Source organism: Primulina huaijiensis, chromosome 15, assembly GCF_012295235.1.
Source record: "Primulina huaijiensis isolate GDHJ02 chromosome 15, ASM1229523v2, whole genome shotgun sequence".
Taxonomy (NCBI): Eukaryota; Viridiplantae; Streptophyta; class Magnoliopsida; order Lamiales; family Gesneriaceae; genus Primulina; species Primulina huaijiensis.
This window is the reverse complement of record NC_133320.1, coordinates 22861720-22887499: the sequence shown is the minus strand read 5'-3', so window position 1 is coordinate 22887499 and position 25780 is coordinate 22861720. Positions and strand designations below refer to the sequence as shown.

The 25780-nt window shown below is 38.0% G+C and overlaps 2 protein-coding genes and 1 long non-coding RNA gene across 8 annotated transcripts; 2 read left to right on the top strand and 1 right to left on the bottom strand.

Annotated features, from left to right (window-relative positions):
• Window positions 1–1502: 1502 nt before the first annotated feature.
• LOC140959069 (uncharacterized) lies at window positions 1503–3006 on the bottom strand. Its single transcript, XR_012171897.1, has 2 exons — window positions 2792–3006; window positions 1503–1651 (listed from the first exon to the last, which is right to left on the bottom strand). It is a non-coding gene; the product is annotated as an uncharacterized lncRNA (long non-coding RNA).
• Window positions 3000–7626, top strand: LOC140959067 (SAC3 family protein A-like). 6 transcript variants are annotated; one of them, XR_012171896.1, is made up of 9 exons: window positions 3000–3247; window positions 3346–3400; window positions 3508–3723; window positions 3929–3964; window positions 5244–5690; window positions 5851–5900; window positions 6243–6344; window positions 7292–7389; window positions 7474–7626. XR_012171896.1 is itself a non-coding variant. In XM_073416795.1 (8 exons), exons 2-8 carry the CDS (start codon window positions 3374–3376, stop codon window positions 7568–7570), a joined length of 1023 nt encoding a protein of 340 aa, XP_073272896.1. In that variant the 5' UTR covers window positions 3000–3247; window positions 3346–3373; the 3' UTR covers window positions 7571–7626. The 6 variants fall into 6 exon arrangements, 5 of the variants coding, with proteins under 5 accessions (XP_073272896.1, XP_073272897.1, XP_073272900.1 ...); XM_073416795.1 differs by lacking the exon at window positions 5851–5900; XM_073416797.1 differs by lacking the exon at window positions 5851–5900 and having other exon boundaries at window positions 3175–3247; window positions 3537–3723.
• Window positions 7627–23488: 15862 nt separating this feature from the next.
• LOC140959068 (SAC3 family protein A-like) lies at window positions 23489–25466 on the top strand. Its single transcript, XM_073416800.1, has 3 exons — window positions 23489–23669; window positions 23772–24007; window positions 25122–25466. Exons 1-3 carry the CDS (start codon window positions 23504–23506, stop codon window positions 25221–25223), a joined length of 504 nt encoding a protein of 167 aa, XP_073272901.1. The 5' UTR covers window positions 23489–23503; the 3' UTR covers window positions 25224–25466.
• The last annotated feature ends 314 nt before the right edge of the window (window positions 25467–25780 follow it).

Here is a 25780-nt window from a genome sequence, read left to right as displayed (position 1 = left end):
AAGAATGAATGTGAGATAACAAGAATATGAAATTTAAATAAATCAGGGATACTATTAAATTGATAATAAAAAGGAGTTTTGAAATCATCTTATTTGTTAGATAATTGAATACATATAAATAATTTGCCATCATGATTTTTTTATTAGTCTTATTTACATACTTAAAACATGTCGGAATTAAATTATTCAAAGAGGCTCTTCGTTTATAGATTATAATATTATATTTTTAATATTTCGATAAATCTTTAAAGTTAGACCACATTAAATATTCAAATTTTGGAAGGTGAGAATTGCGGATGAAAGCATGTTCAAGAAATCATGGTAGTGTTCTCATCATACAACATAGCTTGAAATAGTTTTAGGCATTTGATATTTAGTGAAAATACAATTAAAATATCATATTTGTCCACGCTCATCTCAGTGTCCATCAATGATGTGACACTCATATATTAGATGCACAATTTTGATATGTTTTATCATATTCAATAGATGAGTGCCATATATTTGGTGGACACGGAGGTGAGTGAATAACATATCAAAATTATATATATATAATCGCTAACACACAAAGATCCATAACTATATAGTATTAAATAAAATTATTGTTTCAATAATTGATTAAAAAATTAGAAAGAGAATAATGGGTTGAATGAGAGAAAAACAGGGAGAATGAAAGTAGGAGAAGTTATATGTATATTTATCACATTTTAAAAAGTTTCATCAACACATCATTATAGGTTTTAATTTAATTTTAATTAATCATATAAATGTATTTCAAATTAAGAAAACTTAGCACAAATATGCCCCAACCGTTTCCATTTGCTTCAGAGTACGGTTGTACATCAATTGTAAATTGAAAAATATTTAAATAATAATATTTTTTCATAAGTCGGATCAAGTTATATATATATATATCATACGAAATTGTTGTGATATTATATCATGAGAGTTTGGTTACTTTCAAGGCATGAATTGGGAATAATATTCTGGTTTAATTATAATTAATTTATTTAGCATGTCATATGCTTTAGTTTTATAATTATAACTAGCTGATATTTTTGAAAGAGTTAAAGATATAAAAAGGTCAATATAAAATATAAAATTGAATGATTAAATTTTATTTTAGAAATTATAAAAAATTTCTTCAAAGTAACAAAAAAATACCTATTGAACACCGCCGAGTGATATCATATGGTCACATAGGTGCCTATATAGATTCTTTAAATGATAAGTCTCGATTTTGCCTTTGGGTTCACCAGTCTACGTACATCTATAAAAATCATTCAACCCTTCAATCACGAGTAAACTCGAGGCTGATTTTCTGTTACTACTCTTCTATTCGTGCTTGTTTTTGAGGTATCTGATCGGAGAGAAAGTAGGTTTTTAATCCGAGATCGATTGCGTCTGCAATTCGGTTTTCAAGCGGGTGTTTTGTTTTGCAGGATTAGTTAGGGTTTGGAATGCATAATTTTTCTTTAACATTGGATTGGAGGATTTCGGAATTGTTTTTGTTTTTTTTTTCTGAAAAAGATTGACAGGCTTATCTTGTGAAGGCGCTTGATTGAAAGTTTAACTAGAAGATGATGAATCAAGGGGGAAGCACGGAAACTGTTACCACACTGGACCGCAGTTCTATCGAGGTAATAAATCACTCTCTGGTCTGTTGCTAATTGAAAATAGGAAGTCGTTTTCGTTCATGAACTTTTGTTAAAGAAGAAGGTGGTTTTGGTGCCAATGATTTTTCACGTTTCAAGATACTTACGTTTTTTAGCAATAGCTTGTTTTACCACTTCTGCTTAATTACGTAGGTTTTGGAAGTTATGTAAGACATGAATATGCTAAAATATATTGTGGAGGCTTGTAAGCATTTTGCTCGATCACGAGGTGCCTCACTGTTGCTTATGTATAGGGTTTCTTAGTTCCAGGCACTGGCCCATCTTCATGCATTTTAGTGAACATTTTGCATACATTTTTTATCCCTCTAAGTCCTATGTTCAATTATTGCCATTTGTACCCGGTGTCATGATGGCTTATGTGTCTCTTTCTGCAGTACCTTGAGAGTTTAGGGAAATTACTTACGTTTCATATGTGGGAAGGATAAGAGGGGATAATAGCCAAAGGTTCTGATGTCGAAGTTTCATAATGATCATTCAATCATTTACGAACCTGTTTAATTTGGAAATGGAGAAACAAATCTCAAAACCTTCGGTAACTTTCCATTTACGTTCTCTTCGGTTTGGCCCTGTTTGCAATCTTCCCCATGAGATTTGAATAGCTGGAACGACTTTGTGGATCTTGTTAACCGCACAATGATAAGCGACTGCATATGTAAGGTTAAAGTGCTATTCTGAAGTTAAAAAATATTCAGGATTGTTTTAGTTAACCCAAGAAGATTGAATTGTAATTAGGTCATACCTCATGCTGGTTTTGGTGTTTTCTATTTTATGGAGAACTTTGCTATGTTACCTGATGTTGTTTTAGCTGGATTTTTTTTATCGCTTGTTGACTTATTGCTGAGTGGTCCAAAAAAACTGTATAACATTACTTGAACTTATATGCCTTGATGGTTCATGATCTCATATTATGTGAGAGGGCTGGTATGGCTTACTATCATTCAAGCATATAAGTAACGTGAAAATTATTCTCTCAAGTAGGTCTTAAATCTTTTGCTATTCCTTCCAAACCTGCTTGACCTTTACACAATAAGTTGATATGTTCCTATGGTTGGGATGAGTTCCTGAATTTGTGGTTCCTTAAAATTTATTTATTTCCCCCTTCATGTATCAGAAACATCAGATCCACATCAAGCTCATACACCATATTACTCTCCAAAATGTGCTGCGGTGTCATGGAGCACGCCAGGAGAGAATCATAGCTTGAAGGAGAATGGAATTGTGACTGATTCCAACTACATTCACAGTCAGCAAGTGGAGATAACCTTGAGAAATGTTCAAGATGGGATGAATACAGCATCTGGTGCCTCCACGTCAGATTCAGGAGCCACAACTATGACACAAGGTTATAGTGGGTCGTGGGTGTGCTGTGTATCCGAACACTGATTCCTTTGGGTATACCAGCACAGGATATGCAGCGTATTATAATGGCTACCAACAGCAACCAAACCAGTGCCAACAACAATCAAATCAATATCAACAGCAATCCAGTCAATATCAACAGCAACACAGCCAGTATCAACAACAATCAAATCAAGCTTACGCACAACATGTAGGGGCATACCAAGACACAGGTGCTCAATATGAGCCTCTTTCCTCATTTCAAAATACTGGGTCTTATGCTGGGCCTGCAAGTTACTCTAGCACTTACTATAATCCTGGTGATTATCAGACATCTGGAAGTTACACAAGTGGCACCTATGCTAGTCAGACAAACCCGTGGCAAGGTCAGCCCTATGCAGCTTACAATTCTCATCCGTATCCAAATTACACGCCAGACTCAAATTCATCCTACAGTTCTACCACTAGTGTAGCAACAAATCATTATCAGCAGCACTGTAAGCAATGGGAGGACTATTACAGGCAATCTCACATGGAAGTCTGCTGCGCTCCTGGAACTGAGAAGCTATCTATCTCTAGTGCGTCTATTCTGAGTTCTTCCATTCCTAATGCAAACAGTGGATACACACCTTCAAACAACCAGATGCCTATAGCATATACCCCTTCTTGGAGGCCTGAATCTGGTTCATCTGAATTGACTCCTGTGCAGGTTTGGTAGTCATTACCATTATTTTATGCTGAAAATTAGAAGTTTGTGTCTTATTACGCACTGACACTCTCTCAAGCCTTTGCCTGGGTTTCATTCATGCTTTTATTTTCTTTCAAAATCCTTTTTTTATTCTTATTACATATATGATGTTTAAACAATTTTGGGTAACAGAATAATTATTTGCATTGTTCCTTCCCTTTCTTAGAGACGGAATAAAACTATGTTGCTGATGTGGCAACAGGTACTTTTGGATCGCTAAATTTGGACAAGTTTAAGTTTATGTCTTGGAACAAGTAGTATAGAGATGGAGTCGGGCATGATCACAATGTTACAAAACTCTATGTGCAGATTTTTCTAAAGATAAGTACCTGGACATTTGGAAGAATTTGTTATGAGAGACAAATATTACTATGAATATATGTCTCTCTTGGCTGTGACATGGAGTTTTATAATTGTAGAATTAATATTTACCGTATTGTTTTCATCGCATCTTTTAAGCTTAATATTTCATATTGATCCCCTTTTCATTATTTCTTGATATAAATAGCTCTTAATTCTATCATAGTGAGAAAGTTAGTTTGATAGAACCCTGAATTATACTTCTGGGGATATCTGGAAAGTGGATTTGTCTAATAGTGGATAGAGGAGCACTTGAACAATCCTGCGATGCATGTATATTAGGCTGTTAATGTAGTATTGTTAGCATTATATTTATATGTTAATTTACTCTCTGTCTACTGTAGTCTGCCCTGTATAGCTTGTGCACAAATAATTTTCCATAAAAGACAATAATCTTTTCAAGTACCAGTACTTGAGGAATCATTTGATTTATAATAATTCTCAACCTCTTCTTTTGAGCTTCAAGCTTTGCCTAAGATTTCTTTGTATAACCTTCACACTAAGTTTCCATACTTGTTCAAATATTAAGCAAGGGATAAGTATAACTATGGCTTTCTCAGGGACCAAGTAACATGTGAAAAACAATAACAAATTGACTGATGAATAGCTTATTAAGATGCATGAGTTTGTCCTGGAAGAGTTTTCTGTCTATTAAATGGTGGAAAGCATGGAGTTTTTAAAACTCATTTAATTTATGTTTCTGTTAACACTATCACATCAATTCAAGGGTACAGGGTGGTTTTTTCTGCATTGGATGATTTAATAATAAGATAAAAGGTAATGAGCTCTTCTATGAACTGTTTTTTGCATTGCAACTTAGAAAGGAAAAGTAACAATTTCTTGTTATTAATTCGAGTAATTTTTTTTAATATTTCTTATTTTCAATCTCTCCAGCTAAGATCTCATTCTATGTCAACAAGTTAGAATTGGAAATAGTTGTGGATTTAGTAAAATAGTTAGATCTCGCTACTTTTTTGTTCTTTGGTTTTCAGGATCTGAGTTCATGGAATGATTATGGATTTGTTTGTCTTTTTATATCTCTTAAAACTTGACTCTCTGACAGGTAGCTGTTCTTGAGCATGAATGGTCTATCTCATTAATGTTTTTTTTTCTGTTGTTAGCCTGTCACAGCAAGTGGTAGTAGCGTAGAGAGTTACAGGAAACATTTGGATTTGGTTATCCAAAATTACCCACGTAATTCATTGCAACTGCAAGTTCCAAATACATCGGGTATAGTGTCCACGTATGAAAGCTATCAAAATAAACAAAACCCTGCATTTTCTCAAGATGCTACAGCACAGTATCTATTTTACCAATTTTCTCAGAGTCACCATACATCCTCTCAACTTGTCTCACAACCTCTTGAACCATTAGAAGCACGAAGTGTAAACAAAATCCAAATTCCAAATAATCCAAGAATTTCTTCAAATTTGCCTTCGAGTTTACCAAAATCTGACAAAGATGACTCTACAATTGGCACAGCTGCAAAACCAGCCTATATTGGTGTTTCAGTGCAAATGCCAAATGAAAAAGTTTTGACTCATGATGCAGCTGATTCCATGCTCAAGGTTTGGTCGTCTTGTTATGTTATTCTGCCCCATTTTTTCAGCTCGTTTGAAATATGTCAGAAATAATGATTGTTGAATAAATGCCATGGTATCTTCATTTCGTAAATTATCTTTCCATACGGTACCTATTTGTAATGTTGGTTGAATTTATTGCTTCCAGATCCAGAACTTTCTCCTGCTTCAACTTAATGAAAAGGTTCACATTATGAAGTATGTTTGATCTGACTAGCTTGTGTCTGGTTCTTTCGTGCACATCATGCAGATTTCCATAGACTCCAAGAGCATTTGCTTAGAACCTCCATAAAAATTCTAAAGCCAGCCTTGCTTTATTGCACCAACTAGGAATGGATGGAATTAACGAACACAATCTTCTATCTTGCCTTGGTTTATCATATTAAGTTTTAAGTGTATTTGTCAATGTATTTATATATATTTACATGTGATTTTATTTGGAAGTGCCAAAGTGCTGCTATGAAAATATGAATGACAACCTCTGCCATCACAGTCTGTGTTTGTAAATACTAACTTTAGTCATTGTCTTTGCTGTTGCAGCCTGGCATGTTTCCTGTGTCGTTACGTGGATATGTTGAAAGGGCATTGGCCTGCTGCAAAGATGAGAGGCAGATTGCGGCTTGCCAAGTTCTTATGAAGGAGGTATAGCCTTTGGATTAAATCTTGCATGTGCAATTGTAAGAAAAGAGCAGACAATAATTTACCATGACTTATATAGGCAATCTAGTATCTCAGATCTCCAGCACTGGTAGCAGTTTTTGAATTCCCGTTCTTTGTGCTAAACAAATTTCAAGGTTGAATATAGTATCTCAACCTCTTGTGCGTTGACAATTGCAAAATCAACTTCCTATATTTTTCCAAGTTTATGAATCAGTAAAGATGCCAGTGTCCAATTACTGTTCCTTGTCAAAGCCTGCCTCATTCCTTGATCACCGAAAATTCGAAATGCCTTTGTTTTTCTTGAAATTTTCTTGAAATTTCAAGGTTGAATATAATTTCTCAACCTCCCTTTTCTTCATGTTTAATTTTTGTATTGCGGCTTCTCCCAGTGTGTCGACATAAAAATTAGAATTTTTCATATGTTTCTCCCTTTTAATGTTGCCCCCTGATTGATGGCACTTTTGGAAAGCGTAGAGTGGAAATTATTTTGACAATTAATTTTCATATTTTTTACAAGTGCTAGCTTACAAATGGAAAAGTTAAGTTTATGCTTTCATCTGAAGAAAATCTCTCACTTTTTTTGTGTCCAAGATTACTTGATGTTTTTACTGGAACGGAATCAGGAAATTCAGATTTCTAGTTGATGTTCCTTCTGAATGCGACGGACCTAAAGCAATGTTTCTATCAATCAATCCCATTCCATCACTGGTTTGGAAACAGCTACGAGGATTTGAGTACTACAAAGGCCTTAGTTTCACTTTAGTTTACAGAATGTAAAATCTTTCAATGTCTTTGTATGCAACTAGGTTCATCGAAAATAAACAATGTCTATTCTAGCCCCGCATGATTTTGCGAAATTTGGTAAACCTGGTCTGTGAGATTCATTGTGATACTGGATACTAACGTTTTCTTAATCAATTATCTCACAGCTTATAACAAAGGCAACTGCTGATGGTACACTATATACAAAAGATTGGGATACCGAGCTTATTCTTCCCCCTCCCAATGCTGATACAGTTAACAAGGAGTATACTTCTTCTGTTTTGATAAGCCATGCACAGATCCATTCATTCAGATCAGGGGCCAATCATATGTTATATCTATTCTGCAGGGCTGCACAGTTTTCAATCCTAACCTCAGTAATGCCAGGGAGCAAAAAAGTTCTATTCGACGAGCCAAAAGTAGGTGGGCGCCTATTCTGGATGTGAATTTGGCTGAAACCTCTGCCAATCGGTCTGACGAAACTCCAAAATACGGTGGTTGGAACCAACAGGTATTGCCTTTTTTCCCTGAAAAATTTTAGTTCTTGGTCTCCTTCGAACTTTATTATCAATTCAAGCGGATTGTGATTGGAGGCTCTTTTGGTTCCTACAGTGGTTTTTATTTGTATATTTGATAATGATCACACTGACATTTCTTGGTTTTGCCACTGTTTATTCTGCTTCATTGGTAGTTATATATATCAATTTATCCTCATCATTTTATTACTAAGGAAATGAATGACTTCAAATCTTGTTATCAGTTCAATGGTTTCTACGAGGATTCATCTGCCTTTTGTTATTCTGTACAACAGTCTATAAATTTACACGTGGCATTGTGTTTGATACATACTAAATTAACACGTGTGCATGATTCTGTGATTCACTTCTTAATATTGGTATAAAAACTTATTAATATTGTCATGGTGAGGAAGGCAGTGTCATTAGTAATATTCTTTGTGTGGATAATCTTTATATTTGACAAAAGCTTCATTCCATATTTCCATCTAGCTTGATTGTTCCAGGGTCTCATGAATCATGAAGAAAAATTTGGATACTTTTTCATGAGACACTGAATGTTTTGTTGATCAAACTGATCACTCATCCATCTGTTTGCAGTTTACATATAGGAAAATAGAGAATAAGGAGGATAGTCTTGGCAATCAATTCTCTTCTGTAGATCCAAAAGTTTTTTGCAAGAATCTCACAAGACCAGCAAAGAGGCAGCGTCTTGCTGATGACCTGAATGCTGGTTATGATGTGGATGATTCCTGCGAAAGTGACGTGGGACAGAGTTTAACGAAGTACTCTGCTGGTGCTGTTGCACTTGCGGATTCATCCGAAGAGAAGAGACGAGAAAACCGTTCAAAGCGTTTTGAAAAGAAACATGGGAATCGCACAGAAAATAGTAAATTTAAAGCAAACAATGTGGAATATGGAAAATTGTATGCAAGGCGAGCTAGTGCTTTAATACTTGGTAGAAATGTCGAGGAAAGTGGGAGCAGGGCTGTTGAAGACATTGATTGGGATGCTCTTACGGTCAAAGGAACCTGTCAGGAAATTGAGAAACGCTATCTGCGTCTTACTTCTGCTCCTGATCCAGCTACAGTATATTCCCATGCTTCTTCATGTTATAATTTCATGGCAATCTACATGTCACTAGAAATTTTTATAAGACATACACTACTTTGCAGGTGAGACCTGATGAAGTGCTGGAAAAAGCTTTACTTATGGTTCAAAATTCTCAGAAAAATTACCTGTACAAATGCGATCAGTTAAAATCTATACGGCAAGATCTTACTGTACAACATATACGTAATGAGCTTACAGTTAAGGTATTAATACAATAATACTATTAACATTTCTATGTTTTCACTGTCGAAGATCTCTTCGTGTCATCTATGTCTTGCTTATCCATCATCATAATTAGATACAAAATTCGACTCGTTCTTTTTTAAATGTTGGTTATCTCATGTATCATTCAGATATTACTGTAGAAATTTTGGCAATTACTGTCATCTAATACAATGATTGCTCTTTTGATTCTAGGTCTATGAAATGCATGCTAGATTGTCGATGGAAGTTGGGGACTTGCCAGAGTATAATCAGGTTTGTTCTTTCAATTCTAACCGACTTATTATATTTTTTTACTTTGGTTTTAGGTATATATGATTGGTACATTTTCTAACTTTTGACCCATCTTACTGCATGTTTTTTTTTTGCTGAGATACTAAATGGAATGCAAATGCTTCCACATATTGACATTGATTTGAAATATTTAGTTGGTCATTCTGATGTTTGAATGATGATAATATTCGAATGTTTTTACTAAATGAGATGCTTAAAACGGATACTATTATGATAATGGTGAAGTGGATTATACTTGAGGGAGCAATATTCTTGGTTGTTAATGCATTATTTATAGGTCCTGTTTGGATACTGAGAATTTTTTAGGAACTTGCATAAATTTTCTGTGAGTTGTGGGAGGACAACTGAAAATAAAAGCAATTATTGCATTCTTTTATGCGAAAGGTTTAAAATTTTATTACCAAGAAGAAATCTGACACTAGGTAGCTTAGTGAGTTCTCGGACACAGGCTGAGGGCATATTTTTTAACTTAAATAGAGAACCATTCGAAAAAAAATAGAGAACCAATATTGTGATTATGTTATCCCTGCAATTTTGGTCTTGTTTTACTGACTATAGTGAAACTCTAGAACTAGTGAGGTTGGGGTTTCATTCTTCCTAAAGATTCAGGTAATAGACTTGAGTATATTATTCATTAGTTTTCGTACTTTATCCCGGTTGTTATCATGTGATCACTTATTATTTATAGATTTCTTTTATGATCTACACAGCAAAAACTACAGGTAAATATGACATTATGACTGACAATTTAGGCATCTTATCAAGCGAAATAAAATAATAATTATCAAAGGATTTCAATGGAAATCAAAATGTATTATTTTCCTTTTAAATTGACAGGGAGGGGCTTTGGGAAATTTAATTTTTGAAATGTGGTTTAATTTGGCGTGGATAACTATTTTTCTCAAATTTATCTTCTCTTTTTTGAGGAATTCTCAAGTTTCTTGTGTGTGTGATACTTGGTTTTGTTGACCATAATTTAACTTGAAAACAAGTACAGCAGGGGTGCGATCGCCTGATGTTTTCAACTCTTTTGTCATTTTGTTTTTGCAGTGCCAATCACAACTGAAAGTGCTTTATGCAGAAGGAATCAGGGGATGCAATATGGAATTTGCTGCATATAATTTACTATGTGTAATATCGCACTCAAATAACAACAGGGAGATCCTGTCATATGTCAAGGTTTGTAACCTCTCTAGGTCTGGTTATTTTTGCATCGGTTCACTTCCTAGCGATTTCCAAAATACATAACTTAAAACAAAACTCATCTCATGATTGATTACAATTTACAATGAAAAATTGATGCCTCGGTCCATCAGGAACCTTGCCTGTGCATTGTGTTTTACATGTAGTCGATTGTAGTCTGCTCTCTCTTTCACTACTCTCCATATTCTCTTCAATTTGCTAACTTCCGAATTCATCTATGAAGCTCTATTGCCTTGGGATTGGACCTACTGATTCTTGTATTTGGGAATGTCAAGTAGGGATCAAGGATGAAATGTAATAAAAACTTATCAAAATCGTAAGCAAGCTCCAATTGTTTCAATTTCTGCAAAAATTACCCTCATATTTTGGTATCAGAACCACTGAACTTTTAAAATGGGACCACAAGAAAATGAAAACAAGTAACTGCACCATTGCGGTTGCATCTGCTCTTAATGCCATAATCACCAAAAAGAAAATGAAAATTGAGAATTCTCAATGCGGATGAGGATAAAAATTGAGCAATTTGTGTATTAATGTGCAAAAGTTGCTCTTCCGTTTGAGTTAACCAAATCATTGAAAAAAATCTGTTGTATTTTTTGAACATTTAACCTTTATGTGACCATGATCCTGGTGAAATCAGCACTACTTTGTATGTGTTAGTTTTTAGCTTGGTATGCTAGTGAAATAAATTTTCAGGCTCTAGCTGGTTGTGGTTACATGCCTGCATACTCTTGGAGTCAGCGCCTTCCATGATTTGTCACGCCGTTTTTGTCATTGAATTTGTTTCCCAGGTTATCAGCTGATGCTAGAAAACATGAAGCAGTAAAGCATGCACTTTTAGTCCATGCGGCCGTAACATCTGGAAATTACGTAACGTTTTTCAGGCTGTTTAAGACAGCACCTAACATTAGCACGTTTTTTATGGGTGGGTTATTTGGATGGACTTTTTATATAGTATTTGGATAATAGCTTTATCTTTTATATGATGAACAATTTCTTCCATATGATAAACAATTTCTTCCTGCAGATCTTTATGTTGAAAAGATGCGGTATGCTGCTGTAAAATGCATGTGTCGATCATACCGTCCTACTGTCCCTATTTCATATATTGCTCAAATTCTAAGCTTCATCAATGCATTACCTACAACTGAAGCAAGTGATCACAAGGAAGTGGAAGGAGTGGAGGAGTGTGTTGATTGGTTGAAAACTCACGGTGCATGCCTGACTTCCGATAACTCTGGGGAAGTGCTGCTTGATACAAAGGTAACATTTCTCGTGTATTGCATTGAAATCCCACCCTACACACCGGCGTTGGCTACAAATCACCCTCAGCCCTGCCAGTTCATCCCAAAAAGCCTGTTTTTCTCTCGGTTTGCATGGCCTGTAAACTGCTGAAAACTACCACTTAATGACACTGTCCTTCTCAATTTCTATAGAGACTAAAATTCTCCTAACAGAGTTCCCCCAAATCCCACTCTCATCAATGAGTCTAGAGAGAGAATTTTTTGAAAATTCTCTCTACACCCAGCTTCCATTCGAACCAAAATGCCTTTCCGATTTTCATCTCCTTAACAGTGGTTCGTAACCCTAAGTGCCCGTTGTTTAAACATTTTATTCTTTATTGGCGCTGATCGTTGGTGGCCGGAAGTCTAATCGGTAGTTCGGAGACGTATATGGTGAATTAATCGAGCTATCATTTTGTTTAGTTTTTTCAACGCGGAGCGCCGGAGATAATAGCAAAAACTTATAACTTATCGGCGCTAGTTCTCGCTACGATGACTTGGAAGAAACAACATTCAGATGGCAATTCGTTTTGCGATGAAGTTATTCACATTGAACACAAAATCTTCAAGTTGCGGTTGGGTAACCGGGGTAGTTCGATATGGTGGGAAGAAAGAACCAGGAAGATGAGTTATATGATGGATTTTAGCTACGACGAAGCGCGATGGATAAGCCAACGATTCAAGGCATTTGTCGATTACCCCTCTCCAAATTCGGTTTTCCAACGTTTCAGGGGACGCACAGCGGTTCTCACGGTGCAGAAATTTGATAACAAAAGGGGAAGTTTCATTGAGGTATCAAAATTCAGTGCAAACGGAAGAAAGCAAAGTACAATTGTGCCTAGTGGATATAACTCGGGAGGATGAAAGAAGATATCATTTACAGTGGGGAAGCTATTGGCAGGAAGCTATCAGAGGAAGGTTACTCAATCGGCGAGGCACCGGGATATCTACCAGATGAGAAATATTGCTAATACACAAGAGAATAGAGTAACGGAGAGGGATATCACTCTAAGGAAGCTGACAGACACGAAGGACAGTGGTAAGCAAAGAATGGAGATGAAGTGGCATGAAGCAATTGTGATTACTAAAGGTAGGGTAAATATCACTTGGGAGCTTATACAAATTGTCCTTGGGAAATCCACCAGCAAACAGGTTAAGGTTTTTCCTTTTCAAGCAAACAAGGCAGTATGGTGGCCTTCGAACTCTGAAGAATTAGCTTACTTTATTAAGTTGAAAAGAGGCTTCTTTGAGCAAGGGGTCACTTTGGATTTTGAGGAGTGGAGAATGGATATTAACAAGGAAGACAGGGTACACAAGTGTTGCAACAGTTGGATTCTAATTTATGGGCTACCTTGGAACCTATGGTCGAAGGAAACTTTCAATATCATTGGGGAGCATTGTGGGGGTTTGCTGGAAATCAACGAAGACACACTTTGATTCCAGAACTTGGAAGCGGCTAAGATTAAGGTTAAAGGGTTCGAAGGAGGGTTTATTCGGAATAAGTTGAATATTCCATTGCCGTGTGGGGAGATAGAGATTAACATTCAAGTAGAATCCTTCGATCCAGGGGCATATGAGCAATACCAAAGGCAAACATATGCACAAGTTTTGGTGAACGGTAAGAGGATATTGGCGGGATGGGGAAACAGAAATATTCAAATAGGGCAAAAAGAAGGAACAGAGGCCAAAAAAAGTCCTGTCAAAGCTTCTGGGGAAAGCGGGCAGAGAATGGTAGAGACGCAGGGACTGTCTACTTCGGAGATATAGCACAATGGTGCAGGAGGTCATAACGAGAAAGTGGCAAACACAAAGGCGACCAAAGTATATAAAATTTTGACAAAAATCGTTCCCAAGGATGCAACAGAATTCCGAAGATCACCAATACAATCAATGACGAACAAGGAGGATGACGAGAAGCAAAATGGGGAGGATAAGGAAACCAAGAATCAATTACTGCCTACGTATGGTAAAGTCTATTACAGGAAAAATCAAAAAGAGAGTGATAGGACAGAAGTGGGCTACGGTGATGATGAAAATGAGGAATCAGCATTCGGTACAAGTGTCAACAATATATATGGGTGTCATGGTTCAGAAAACATAGCTACAATGGATTTTGATGATTCAGAAGATGACTTGATGGATAATGAAAGTGACGTGTCAGATACTGATAGTCGAGGATCGATGCGATCTGAGGAGGCAATGAAATGTGAAGAACACGAAGTGACGCTGAAGGAATTGTTCTCATCACCGAAGAGGATCGAGGCACACACCGGGTCAAATCCACCTGAAATTGCTAAATCTGCTGTGGGACAGGTACTAACCAATTTCACTTCTCATTTCTAAACCACTCTTTCAAGCTTCATTCAATTTTACCTTCGTCATTCAATGTATTGGGATTGTCTAGTGGTCTTCTAGGAGGAGGGTGGATGAGTTGTCGGGAATCGGGAAAGAAATTTTTCAAGGGTTTGATTTGGACATGAATGGGTGGGAAGATAAGAAAGATCAGGTAGGTTGGGAAGTTGTACATGATGGGGATCATGGAAAGGTTTCGACGGGGCAGTTGAAGAGAGAACTGAAAAGGTTGAAGTGTGGTATTAATTACGAGAGAGGTTCATCATATAAGGGTCGGAAGGTTCTGTTATGAAAATTCTCACTTGGAATATTAGGGGAGGGGGTAAAGGAAAAAAAGAGAAATGGTTCGAACGGTAATACGAAAAGCAAATCCGGACGTGGTGGTGATTCAGGAAACTAAGAGAGAACATGTTGATAAGTGGTTTGTGTCTAGTATGTGGAAGGCTAGATTTGTGGATTGGGTCTTTTTGCCTTCGGAAGGCAGTGCAGGAGGTATACTTGTGATGTGGGACCCGAGGGTGGTGGTGGTTAATGACAATTTGATAGGGGAGTTCTCGGTTTCAATTCAAATTGAAGCTAATGACAATAACAGGTGGTGGTTCTCGGCGATTTATGGACCGGTTAATCCGTGAGAGAGAGAGAAATTTTGGGATGAATTATCAGGTTTGAGCTCGATTTGTGAGGAAAGATGGTGTTTGGGTGGCGATTTTAATGTGGTCAGGAATACGGGGGAAAAGATTAATAGCATTACATCCACCACGAGTATGTTTGTTATGACAGATTGATAAGAGAATTGGGTCTTCATGACCCTCTTCTTTTGAATGCCAAGTACACGTGGTCAAATTTCAGGGCTGATCCGATTTGTTGTCGACTAGACAGATTCCTCTTCACTAATGGATGGAGGGATATCTTTCCTCAATTCAGACAAACGACGTTACCCAGGATTACTTCGGATCATTTCCCGGTGATGTTGGATACCACGAAGTCGAAATGGGGCCCTTCTTCGTTCAGATTTGAGAATGTTCGGTTGACACATCAAAATTTTAAAGGCATTGTGCAGAATTGGTGGAATGAAGGAGTGAATCAAGGTTGGGAAGGGTTTAAATTTATGACTAAGCTTAAAAAAATGAAAGGTGACATTTTAAGTTGGAATAAAGATGTATTCGGCGATGTGGGGGTCAGAATTTCAGAGTTGACTTCTAGGATTAATCACTTGGACGAGTTAGAAGCAAATGGAGGAGGGTGCGAAATTTTACAGGCAGAAAGAAGGGATTTAAGATGTGAGCTGGAAAAAGTGGTATTTAAGATATTCCAATTGGACAGTCAGAAAGCCAAACTGAAATGGTTGAAGGAAGGTGATCAAAATTCAAAATTCTTTCATTTCTTATTGACCAACAGAAGGAACAGATCGATTATAGATAAGGTGGAGCTGGAGGATGGGTCACTGATTACGGATGAGGGACGAATTGAAGAAAACATTGTTCAATATTTCAAGAATCTGTATACGAAGCCAGAGGGGGATGGGGGAGTTTTTGATGGGTTGGAATGGTGCCCTTTGGATATGGGTGAGGCGGAGGAGCTGGAGATTCCTTTCTCGGAAATTGAAGTCAAAAAAGCAGTGTTTGAGAGTGATGGGAACAAAGCTCCAGGGCCGGACGGATTTACATTAGCATTCTACCAACACAATTGGGACACGATCAAGGAGGATCTCATGAAAGTCTTCGCTGAATTTTTTGAAGGAGGAGTGGTTAATGGCATTACAAATGAAACATATATTTGCCTAATTCCGAAGAAACAACATGCGATCAAAGTCAATGATTTTCGGCCTATAAGTTTGACAACGAGCTTGTACAAGATAATGGCCAAAGTGTTGACCAACAGATTGAAAAAAATTTTGAGCAGTACAATCGCCGAGAACCAGTGTGCGTTCATCAAAGGGAGACAAATTATGGATTGTTGCCTCGTTGCCAATGAAGTGGTTGAGGAGTACCGAAAGAAGAAAAAGAAAGGTTGGGTGCTTAAGGTAGATTTGGAAAAGGCGTATGATAATGTCGACTGGAAATTTCTAGATTTTGTGTTACAAAAAAAAGGGTTTGGGGATAGATGGAGGAAGTGGATTAGAGGGTGCGTGTCCAACGTCTCATTTTCGATTTTTATCAACGGAAGGCCGAGGGGAAAGTTTAGAAGTGAAAGAGGTATTCGACAAGGAGATCCTCTATCACCCTTTCTTTTTAATCTAGTTGTTGATGTTTTGGGGAGATTGGTTGACAAGGCGAAGGAGTTGGATGAGGTGAGAGGATTAGTGGTGTGAAAAGGAAAAGCTGAAATTTCTCATATTCAATTTGCGGATGACACTTTGTTCTTGGTTCAAAAAAAGAGGCACGTCATGGCTTTAGTGGAAATAATCAAAATCTTCGGTCTCAAGTCGGGATTGAAGATTAATTTTGACAAAACTGTTATTTTGGGGATTAATTTCGGGAATCAAGAAGTGGTCGGTTTGGCGCAAGAAATTGGATGCAAAAAAGATGATTGGCCAATTAAGTATCTTGGGTTACCACTGGGAGGTAAACCTACGACCGATGAATTTTTGGAACCGGTTCTATCAAAGATGTCAAAAAAGTTATCAAGTTGGAAGAAGGCGTTTTTGTCAAAAGGGGGTCGTCTTACTCTGATAAAGTCCGTATTAAGCGCAATGCCTTCATACTACATGTCTCTGTTTAAGGTGCCAGTTAAAGTGGCCAAAAAGATGGAAAAAATTATGCGGGATTTCTTTTGGGATGGAATTGATGGGGATAAGCACTGTCATGTTGTTGGTTGGGAACAGGTTTGTAAACCAAAGGACAGGGGAGGGTTGGGTTTGGGGAATATCGGGTTGAGAAATAGAGCCTTACTTGGAAAATGGTGGTGGAGAGGTTCAAAGGAAAAGGATACTTTGTGGAAAAGAGTGATAACAAGCATTTATGGAGTTCAAGATAATGGGTGGGATTTGGGGTTGGCCAAGAATGCAACATACAGAAGCCCTTGGAAATATATTTCTCGAACATTCCCGGCAATCCATCTTTTGAGTGGAACGGTTTTGAGAGGGGGAAATCACATTAGGTTCTGGGAGGATGTTTGGGGGGGTTTGGGTCAGTCTTTGAAAGAGCGTTTTCCATCTTTGTTTAGAGTGAGTATTAATATTAATAAACCAATTCGGAGCTTCATAGAGGTAGTCCATGTAGGAGAGAGTCAGAGTTACCGTTGGGATGTATGCTTTCGGAGACATCTAAATGATCTCGAGATGGGGGAGTTTGTCACTCTTCTGGGTTTTTTAGATAGTGTCAGGGTAGAGGTGGTTTCAGAGGATTACAGGGTTTGGTTGGGGGATTCTACGGGTTCGTTTTCGGTCAAGTCTTTTTACGAGTCATTCTTTCCGATTCACATTTTCCCATTCTTCTTGTGTCATGATCATATTTGGAAAGTACCTATCCCACAAAAGGTTCAGATATTCTCGTGGACTGTGGCTTTGGGTAAACTTCCTACATCGGACTTGTTGCAACGAAGATGGCCTAGTTGTGCTTTAAGTCCGCATTGGTGTACGCTATGTCGGAGCCATGAGGAGACACAGGATCATTTGTTAATTCACTTCCCTTTCTCGCGAGGATTATGGACTATGGTGATGGAAGAACTCAGATGTTATTGGGTATCTCCGCAGAGGGCACGAGATATGTTTATTATTGAGCCAGGTATTGCAGCGGGGAAAAAAGGTAGCACATTATGGTATATTATCGTTCATTTCATTTTTTGGTCAATATGGCTCGAGAGGAATAATAGAATTTTCAACGATTTATACGCCACTANTCGGTTTGCATGGCCTGTAAACTGCTGAAAACTACCACTTAATGACACTGTCCTTCTCAATTTCTATAGAGACTAAAATTCTCCTAACAGAGTTCCCCCAAATCCCACTCTCATCAATGAGTCTAGAGAGAGAATTTTTTGAAAATTCTCTCTACACCCAGCTTCCATTCGAACCAAAATGCCTTTCCGATTTTCATCTCCTTAACAGTGGTTCGTAACCCTAAGTGCCCGTTGTTTAAACATTTTATTCTTTATTGGCGCTGATCGTTGGTGGCCGGAAGTCTAATCGGTAGTTCGGAGACGTATATGGTGAATTAATCGAGCTATCATTTTGTTTAGTTTTTTCAACGCGGAGCGCCGGAGATAATAGCAAAAACTTATAACTTATCGGCGCTAGTTCTCGCTACGATGACTTGGAAGAAACAACATTCAGATGGCAATTCGTTTTGCGATGAAGTTATTCACATTGAACACAAAATCTTCAAGTTGCGGTTGGGTAACCGGGGTAGTTCGATATGGTGGGAAGAAAGAACCAGGAAGATGAGTTATATGATGGATTTTAGCTACGACGAAGCGCGATGGATAAGCCAACGATTCAAGGCATTTGTCGATTACCCCTCTCCAAATTCGGTTTTCCAACGTTTCAGGGGACGCACAGCGGTTCTCACGGTGCAGAAATTTGATAACAAAAGGGGAAGTTTCATTGAGGTATCAAAATTCAGTGCAAACGGAAGAAAGCAAAGTACAATTGTGCCTAGTGGATATAACTCGGGAGGATGAAAGAAGATATCATTTACAGTGGGGAAGCTATTGGCAGGAAGCTATCAGAGGAAGGTTACTCAATCGGCGAGGCACCGGGATATCTACCAGATGAGAAATATTGCTAATACACAAGAGAATAGAGTAACGGAGAGGGATATCACTCTAAGGAAGCTGACAGACACGAAGGACAGTGGTAAGCAAAGAATGGAGATGAAGTGGCATGAAGCAATTGTGATTACTAAAGGTAGGGTAAATATCACTTGGGAGCTTATACAAATTGTCCTTGGGAAATCCACCAGCAAACAGGTTAAGGTTTTTCCTTTTCAAGCAAACAAGGCAGTATGGTGGCCTTCGAACTCTGAAGAATTAGCTTACTTTATTAAGTTGAAAAGAGGCTTCTTTGAGCAAGGGGTCACTTTGGATTTTGAGGAGTGGAGAATGGATATTAACAAGGAAGACAGGGTACACAAGTGTTGCAACAGTTGGATTCTAATTTATGGGCTACCTTGGAACCTATGGTCGAAGGAAACTTTCAATATCATTGGGGAGCATTGTGGGGGTTTGCTGGAAATCAACGAAGACACACTTTGATTCCAGAACTTGGAAGCGGCTAAGATTAAGGTTAAAGGGTTCGAAGGAGGGTTTATTCGGAATAAGTTGAATATTCCATTGCCGTGTGGGGAGATAGAGATTAACATTCAAGTAGAATCCTTCGATCCAGGGGCATATGAGCAATACCAAAGGCAAACATATGCACAAGTTTTGGTGAACGGTAAGAGGATATTGGCGGGATGGGGAAACAGAAATATTCAAATAGGGCAAAAAGAAGGAACAGAGGCCAAAAAAAGTCCTGTCAAAGCTTCTGGGGAAAGCGGGCAGAGAATGGTAGAGACGCAGGGACTGTCTACTTCGGAGATATAGCACAATGGTGCAGGAGGTCATAACGAGAAAGTGGCAAACACAAAGGCGACCAAAGTATATAAAATTTTGACAAAAATCGTTCCCAAGGATGCAACAGAATTCCGAAGATCACCAATACAATCAATGACGAACAAGGAGGATGACGAGAAGCAAAATGGGGAGGATAAGGAAACCAAGAATCAATTACTGCCTACGTATGGTAAAGTCTATTACAGGAAAAATCAAAAAGAGAGTGATAGGACAGAAGTGGGCTACGGTGATGATGAAAATGAGGAATCAGCATTCGGTACAAGTGTCAACAATATATATGGGTGTCATGGTTCAGAAAACATAGCTACAATGGATTTTGATGATTCAGAAGATGACTTGATGGATAATGAAAGTGACGTGTCAGATACTGATAGTCGAGGATCGATGCGATCTGAGGAGGCAATGAAATGTGAAGAACACGAAGTGACGCTGAAGGAATTGTTCTCATCACCGAAGAGGATCGAGGCACACACCGGGTCAAATCCACCTGAAATTGCTAAATCTGCTGTGGGACAGGTACTAACCAATTTCACTTCTCATTTCTAAACCACTCTTTCAAGCTTCATTCAATTTTACCTTCGTCATTCAATGTATTGGGATTGTCTAGTGGTCTTCTAGGAGGAGGGTGGATGAGTTGTCGGGAATCGGGAAAGAAATTTTTCAAGGGTTTGATTTGGACATGAATGGGTGGGAAGATAAGAAAGATCAGGTAGGTTGGGAAGTTGTACATGATGGGGATCATGGAAAGGTTTCGACGGGGCAGTTGAAGAGAGAACTGAAAAGGTTGAAGTGTGGTATTAATTACGAGAGAGGTTCATCATATAAGGGTCGGAAGGTTCTGTTATGAAAATTCTCACTTGGAATATTAGGGGAGGGGGTAAAGGAAAAAAAGAGAAATGGTTCGAACGGTAATACGAAAAGCAAATCCGGACGTGGTGGTGATTCAGGAAACTAAGAGAGAACATGTTGATAAGTGGTTTGTGTCTAGTATGTGGAAGGCTAGATTTGTGGATTGGGTCTTTTTGCCTTCGGAAGGCAGTGCAGGAGGTATACTTGTGATGTGGGACCCGAGGGTGGTGGTGGTTAATGACAATTTGATAGGGGAGTTCTCGGTTTCAATTCAAATTGAAGCTAATGACAATAACAGGTGGTGGTTCTCGGCGATTTATGGACCGGTTAATCCGTGAGAGAGAGAGAAATTTTGGGATGAATTATCAGGTTTGAGCTCGATTTGTGAGGAAAGATGGTGTTTGGGTGGCGATTTTAATGTGGTCAGGAATACGGGGGAAAAGATTAATAGCATTACATCCACCACGAGTATGTTTGTTATGACAGATTGATAAGAGAATTGGGTCTTCATGACCCTCTTCTTTTGAATGCCAAGTACACGTGGTCAAATTTCAGGGCTGATCCGATTTGTTGTCGACTAGACAGATTCCTCTTCACTAATGGATGGAGGGATATCTTTCCTCAATTCAGACAAACGACGTTACCCAGGATTACTTCGGATCATTTCCCGGTGATGTTGGATACCACGAAGTCGAAATGGGGCCCTTCTTCGTTCAGATTTGAGAATGTTCGGTTGACACATCAAAATTTTAAAGGCATTGTGCAGAATTGGTGGAATGAAGGAGTGAATCAAGGTTGGGAAGGGTTTAAATTTATGACTAAGCTTAAAAAAATGAAAGGTGACATTTTAAGTTGGAATAAAGATGTATTCGGCGATGTGGGGGTCAGAATTTCAGAGTTGACTTCTAGGATTAATCACTTGGACGAGTTAGAAGCAAATGGAGGAGGGTGCGAAATTTTACAGGCAGAAAGAAGGGATTTAAGATGTGAGCTGGAAAAAGTGGTATTTAAGATATTCCAATTGGACAGTCAGAAAGCCAAACTGAAATGGTTGAAGGAAGGTGATCAAAATTCAAAATTCTTTCATTTCTTATTGACCAACAGAAGGAACAGATCGATTATAGATAAGGTGGAGCTGGAGGATGGGTCACTGATTACGGATGAGGGACGAATTGAAGAAAACATTGTTCAATATTTCAAGAATCTGTATACGAAGCCAGAGGGGGATGGGGGAGTTTTTGATGGGTTGGAATGGTGCCCTTTGGATATGGGTGAGGCGGAGGAGCTGGAGATTCCTTTCTCGGAAATTGAAGTCAAAAAAGCAGTGTTTGAGAGTGATGGGAACAAAGCTCCAGGGCCGGACGGATTTACATTAGCATTCTACCAACACAATTGGGACACGATCAAGGAGGATCTCATGAAAGTCTTCGCTGAATTTTTTGAAGGAGGAGTGGTTAATCGCATTACAAATGAAACATATATTTGCCTAATTCCGAAGAAACAACATGCGATCAAAGTCAATGATTTTCGGCCTATAAGTTTGACAACGAGCTTGTACAAGATAATGGCCAAAGTGTTGACCAACAGATTGAAAAAAATTTTGAGCAGTACAATCGCCGAGAACCAGTGTGCGTTCATCAAAGGGAGACAAATTATGGATTGTTGCCTCGTTGCCAATGAAGTGGTTGAGGAGTACCGAAAGAAGAAAAAGAAAGGTTGGGTGCTTAAGGTAGATTTGGAAAAGGCGTATGATAATGTCGACTGGAAATTTCTAGATTTTGTGTTACAAAAAAAAGGGTTTGGGGATAGATGGAGGAAGTGGATTAGAGGGTGCGTGTCCAACGTCTCATTTTCGATTTTTATCAACGGAAGGCCGAGGGGAAAGTTTAGAAGTGAAAGAGGTATTCGACAAGGAGATCCTCTATCACCCTTTCTTTTTAATCTAGTTGTTGATGTTTTGGGGAGATTGGTTGACAAGGCGAAGGAGTTGGATGAGGTGAGAGGATTAGTGGTGTGAAAAGGAAAAGCTGAAATTTCTCATATTCAATTTGCGGATGACACTTTGTTCTTGGTTCAAAAAAAGAGGCACGTCATGGCTTTAGTGGAAATAATCAAAATCTTCGGTCTCAAGTCGGGATTGAAGATTAATTTTGACAAAACTGTTATTTTGGGGATTAATTTCGGGAATCAAGAAGTGGTCGGTTTGGCGCAAGAAATTGGATGCAAAAAAGATGATTGGCCAATTAAGTATCTTGGGTTACCACTGGGAGGTAAACCTACGACCGATGAATTTTTGGAACCGGTTCTATCAAAGATGTCAAAAAAGTTATCAAGTTGGAAGAAGGCGTTTTTGTCAAAAGGGGGTCGTCTTACTCTGATAAAGTCCGTATTAAGCGCAATGCCTTCATACTACATGTCTCTGTTTAAGGTGCCAGTTAAAGTGGCCAAAAATATGGAAAAAATTNATCACAAAGACTTCATGAATGTCTCCTTTTTCGATTTGTTGAGACACTGGGAATATGTGTATTGCTAATTTATTTTTAGTAGGTTGTGCGACATTATCACAGTGGACTAGTGTGGACTACTAGTCCACTGATGCAATCCTTTTTAATTTATAATTAATAACATTAGTTTCCTATCAAAAAAAAAAAACAAGTAACTGCACCATTGCAGTTGCATCTGCCCTTAATGCCATAATCACCAAAAAGAAAATGAAAATTGAGAATTCTCAATGCGGATGAGGATAAAAATTGAGCAATTTGTGTATTAATGTGCAAAAGATGCTCTTCTGTTTGAGTTAACCAAATCATTGAAAAAAATCTGCCGTATTTTTTGAACATTTAACCTTTATGTGATCATGATCCTGGTGAAATCAGCACTACTTTGTATGTGTTAGTTTTTAGCTTGGTATGCTAGTGAAATAAATTTTCAGGCTCTAGCTGGTTGTGTTTATATGCCTGCATACTCTTGGAGTCAGCGCCTTCCATGATTTGTCATGCCGTTTTTGTCGTTGAATTTGTTTCCCAGGTTATCAGCTGATGCTAGAAAACATGAAGCAGTAAAGCATGCACTTTTAGTCCACACGGCCGTAACATCTGGAAATTACGTAACGTTTTTCAGGCTGTATAAGACAGCACCTAACATTAGCACATTTTTTATGGGTGGGTGATTTGCATGGACTTTTTATATAGTATTTGGATAATAGCTTTATCTTTTATATGATGAACAATTTCTTCCATACGATAAACAATTTCTTCCTGCAGATCTTTATGTTGAAAAGATGCGGTATGCTGCTGTAAAATGCATGTGTCGTTCATACCGTCCGACTGTCCCTATTTCATATATTGCTCAAATTCTAAGCTTCATCAATGCATTGCCTACAACTGAAGCAAGTGATCACAAGGAAGTGGAAGGAGTGGAGGAGTGTGTTGATTGGTTGAAAACTCATGGTGCATGCCTGACTTCCGATAACTCTGGGGAAGTGCTGCTTGATACAAAGGTAACATTTCTGTGTATTTTCCTTCAACATTTCACTGTGATTTGATGGTCAGAGGGAAAAAAGAGTTGGAATTGTTGTTCAAAGAGCTCATTTAGTGGTTTGGTTATTCAGATGGGTAAGAGTATGCATTATTTGTGGTCGGCCCAAATAACTGAACAGTGATCATATTTCCAAAAATTATCTAATCTAAACATTAATAACATTATCCATCATGTGCACATGACATTTTATTGTAATTTTTATTGAGTGTTGTTCCTATGGCCTGTTTGTTTCCTGGAATGGCAATTTTTGGAGTGTCATGGTTGAAAATTAGAGGTGGTGATGGATAGGAACTGGCATATGCTCTACAGGTATTAGGAGTTCCTCCCAATTCCTTGCGTTCTGCCACTTTTTTCCGTAAAATGCCTCATTAACCAATTCAGCCAGATTGTTTGGTCTTCCCCATATGTGAGGGCTTCTAGCCTCTTTAGCGTACATGTGGCTAAGAAATCTGAAATAGTAGTGGTGCACAATTGTTGCTTGTGTTTTATAAACCAACTGTATGTTTTGATCTTTCCTTTCATAGAAATCCAATTTTCATTGCTTGAACTTTTGTGATGATATTGCTTCTCGAGTTTTACGAGCATTCAGTAGTACATTATGGCTCCATCCCTGATTGGAGCTCTCATTTCCTGTCTACCCGTGAGTTCCCAAACTAACACATCCTTTGCTTTCATTTCTTACGGCCAAGTCCTTCTGAAAGAACACGAAAATTTTTCAAAAATGGCAACCAGTGAAATCGGTATTTAGATCAGTTGAAGGTTCATTGTGCAAAAATGCTTGGTACATAGCTAACTAAAATATGATTAGTGAAATTGCTCTGTAACTTTTTGAAACTGCTCCACAAAGGAGTGCAAGAAAAAAATACATAATGGCAGAGAGAGCATGCATGTGTGCAAAATGGACTTTTAATTTTATACTGAATCGAACATTGCTTTTATGTTCTTGACATGATGTAATCAAATCAAAAGAGTTCTAATACGTCTACTTTGTGCCGATTTAGCCATACTTGCTAACATGGTGGTGTACATTCTCAATTGGTTCTCTGATTAGTCCATGGTTTTCGTACGTGCAGGCTTCTGTATTGAGTCTCTATATGCCAGAACCCGAGGACGCTGTGGCTCATGGAGATGCTAGTCTTGCCGTCAATGATTTTCTAACCCAAAATTTAGCTTAGAATGACAAATCCTGAATGATACGGAGGACTTCCTGGAAAAGGTGACATTCCCTTTGATACCTGCCGATAATCATGAAATGGGGAATCAAAAAAATCGTTGAGAAACACAATTGTACTATAAATTTCTTACGGATACGATGGAAGACTGCAAGTCGCGCGGTTAGAAAATTTTGAATCCGGTCGACCTCTATGTATCCCATTGGACAAAATTCTTAATCATAACATACCATTTCGTGTAATCTACGAATTTAACTATATAATAAAAAGAGGAAACCCAGGCTCTTGTTTATAATCACGGGTTTAAAATGTATGCTGTCGTAGTGTTTGCCTTGAGGATTAGATGGAAAATCAATATACGAGTATGTTAGCCCTGGGGTTCACCCTTCGAATGGATTTTGTGCTCACTTTTTTGACCATTTGTGATTAATTTTAAGCCATTTATTTCTTTTTTTGCCCAGTTACAATGTTACATCAATCTCATAATTCAGTACTTTTCCCCCCAAATTTCTATCAATGGAATCATGTGTAGCTAGCAGTCTAGCACAAATATTTTGTTC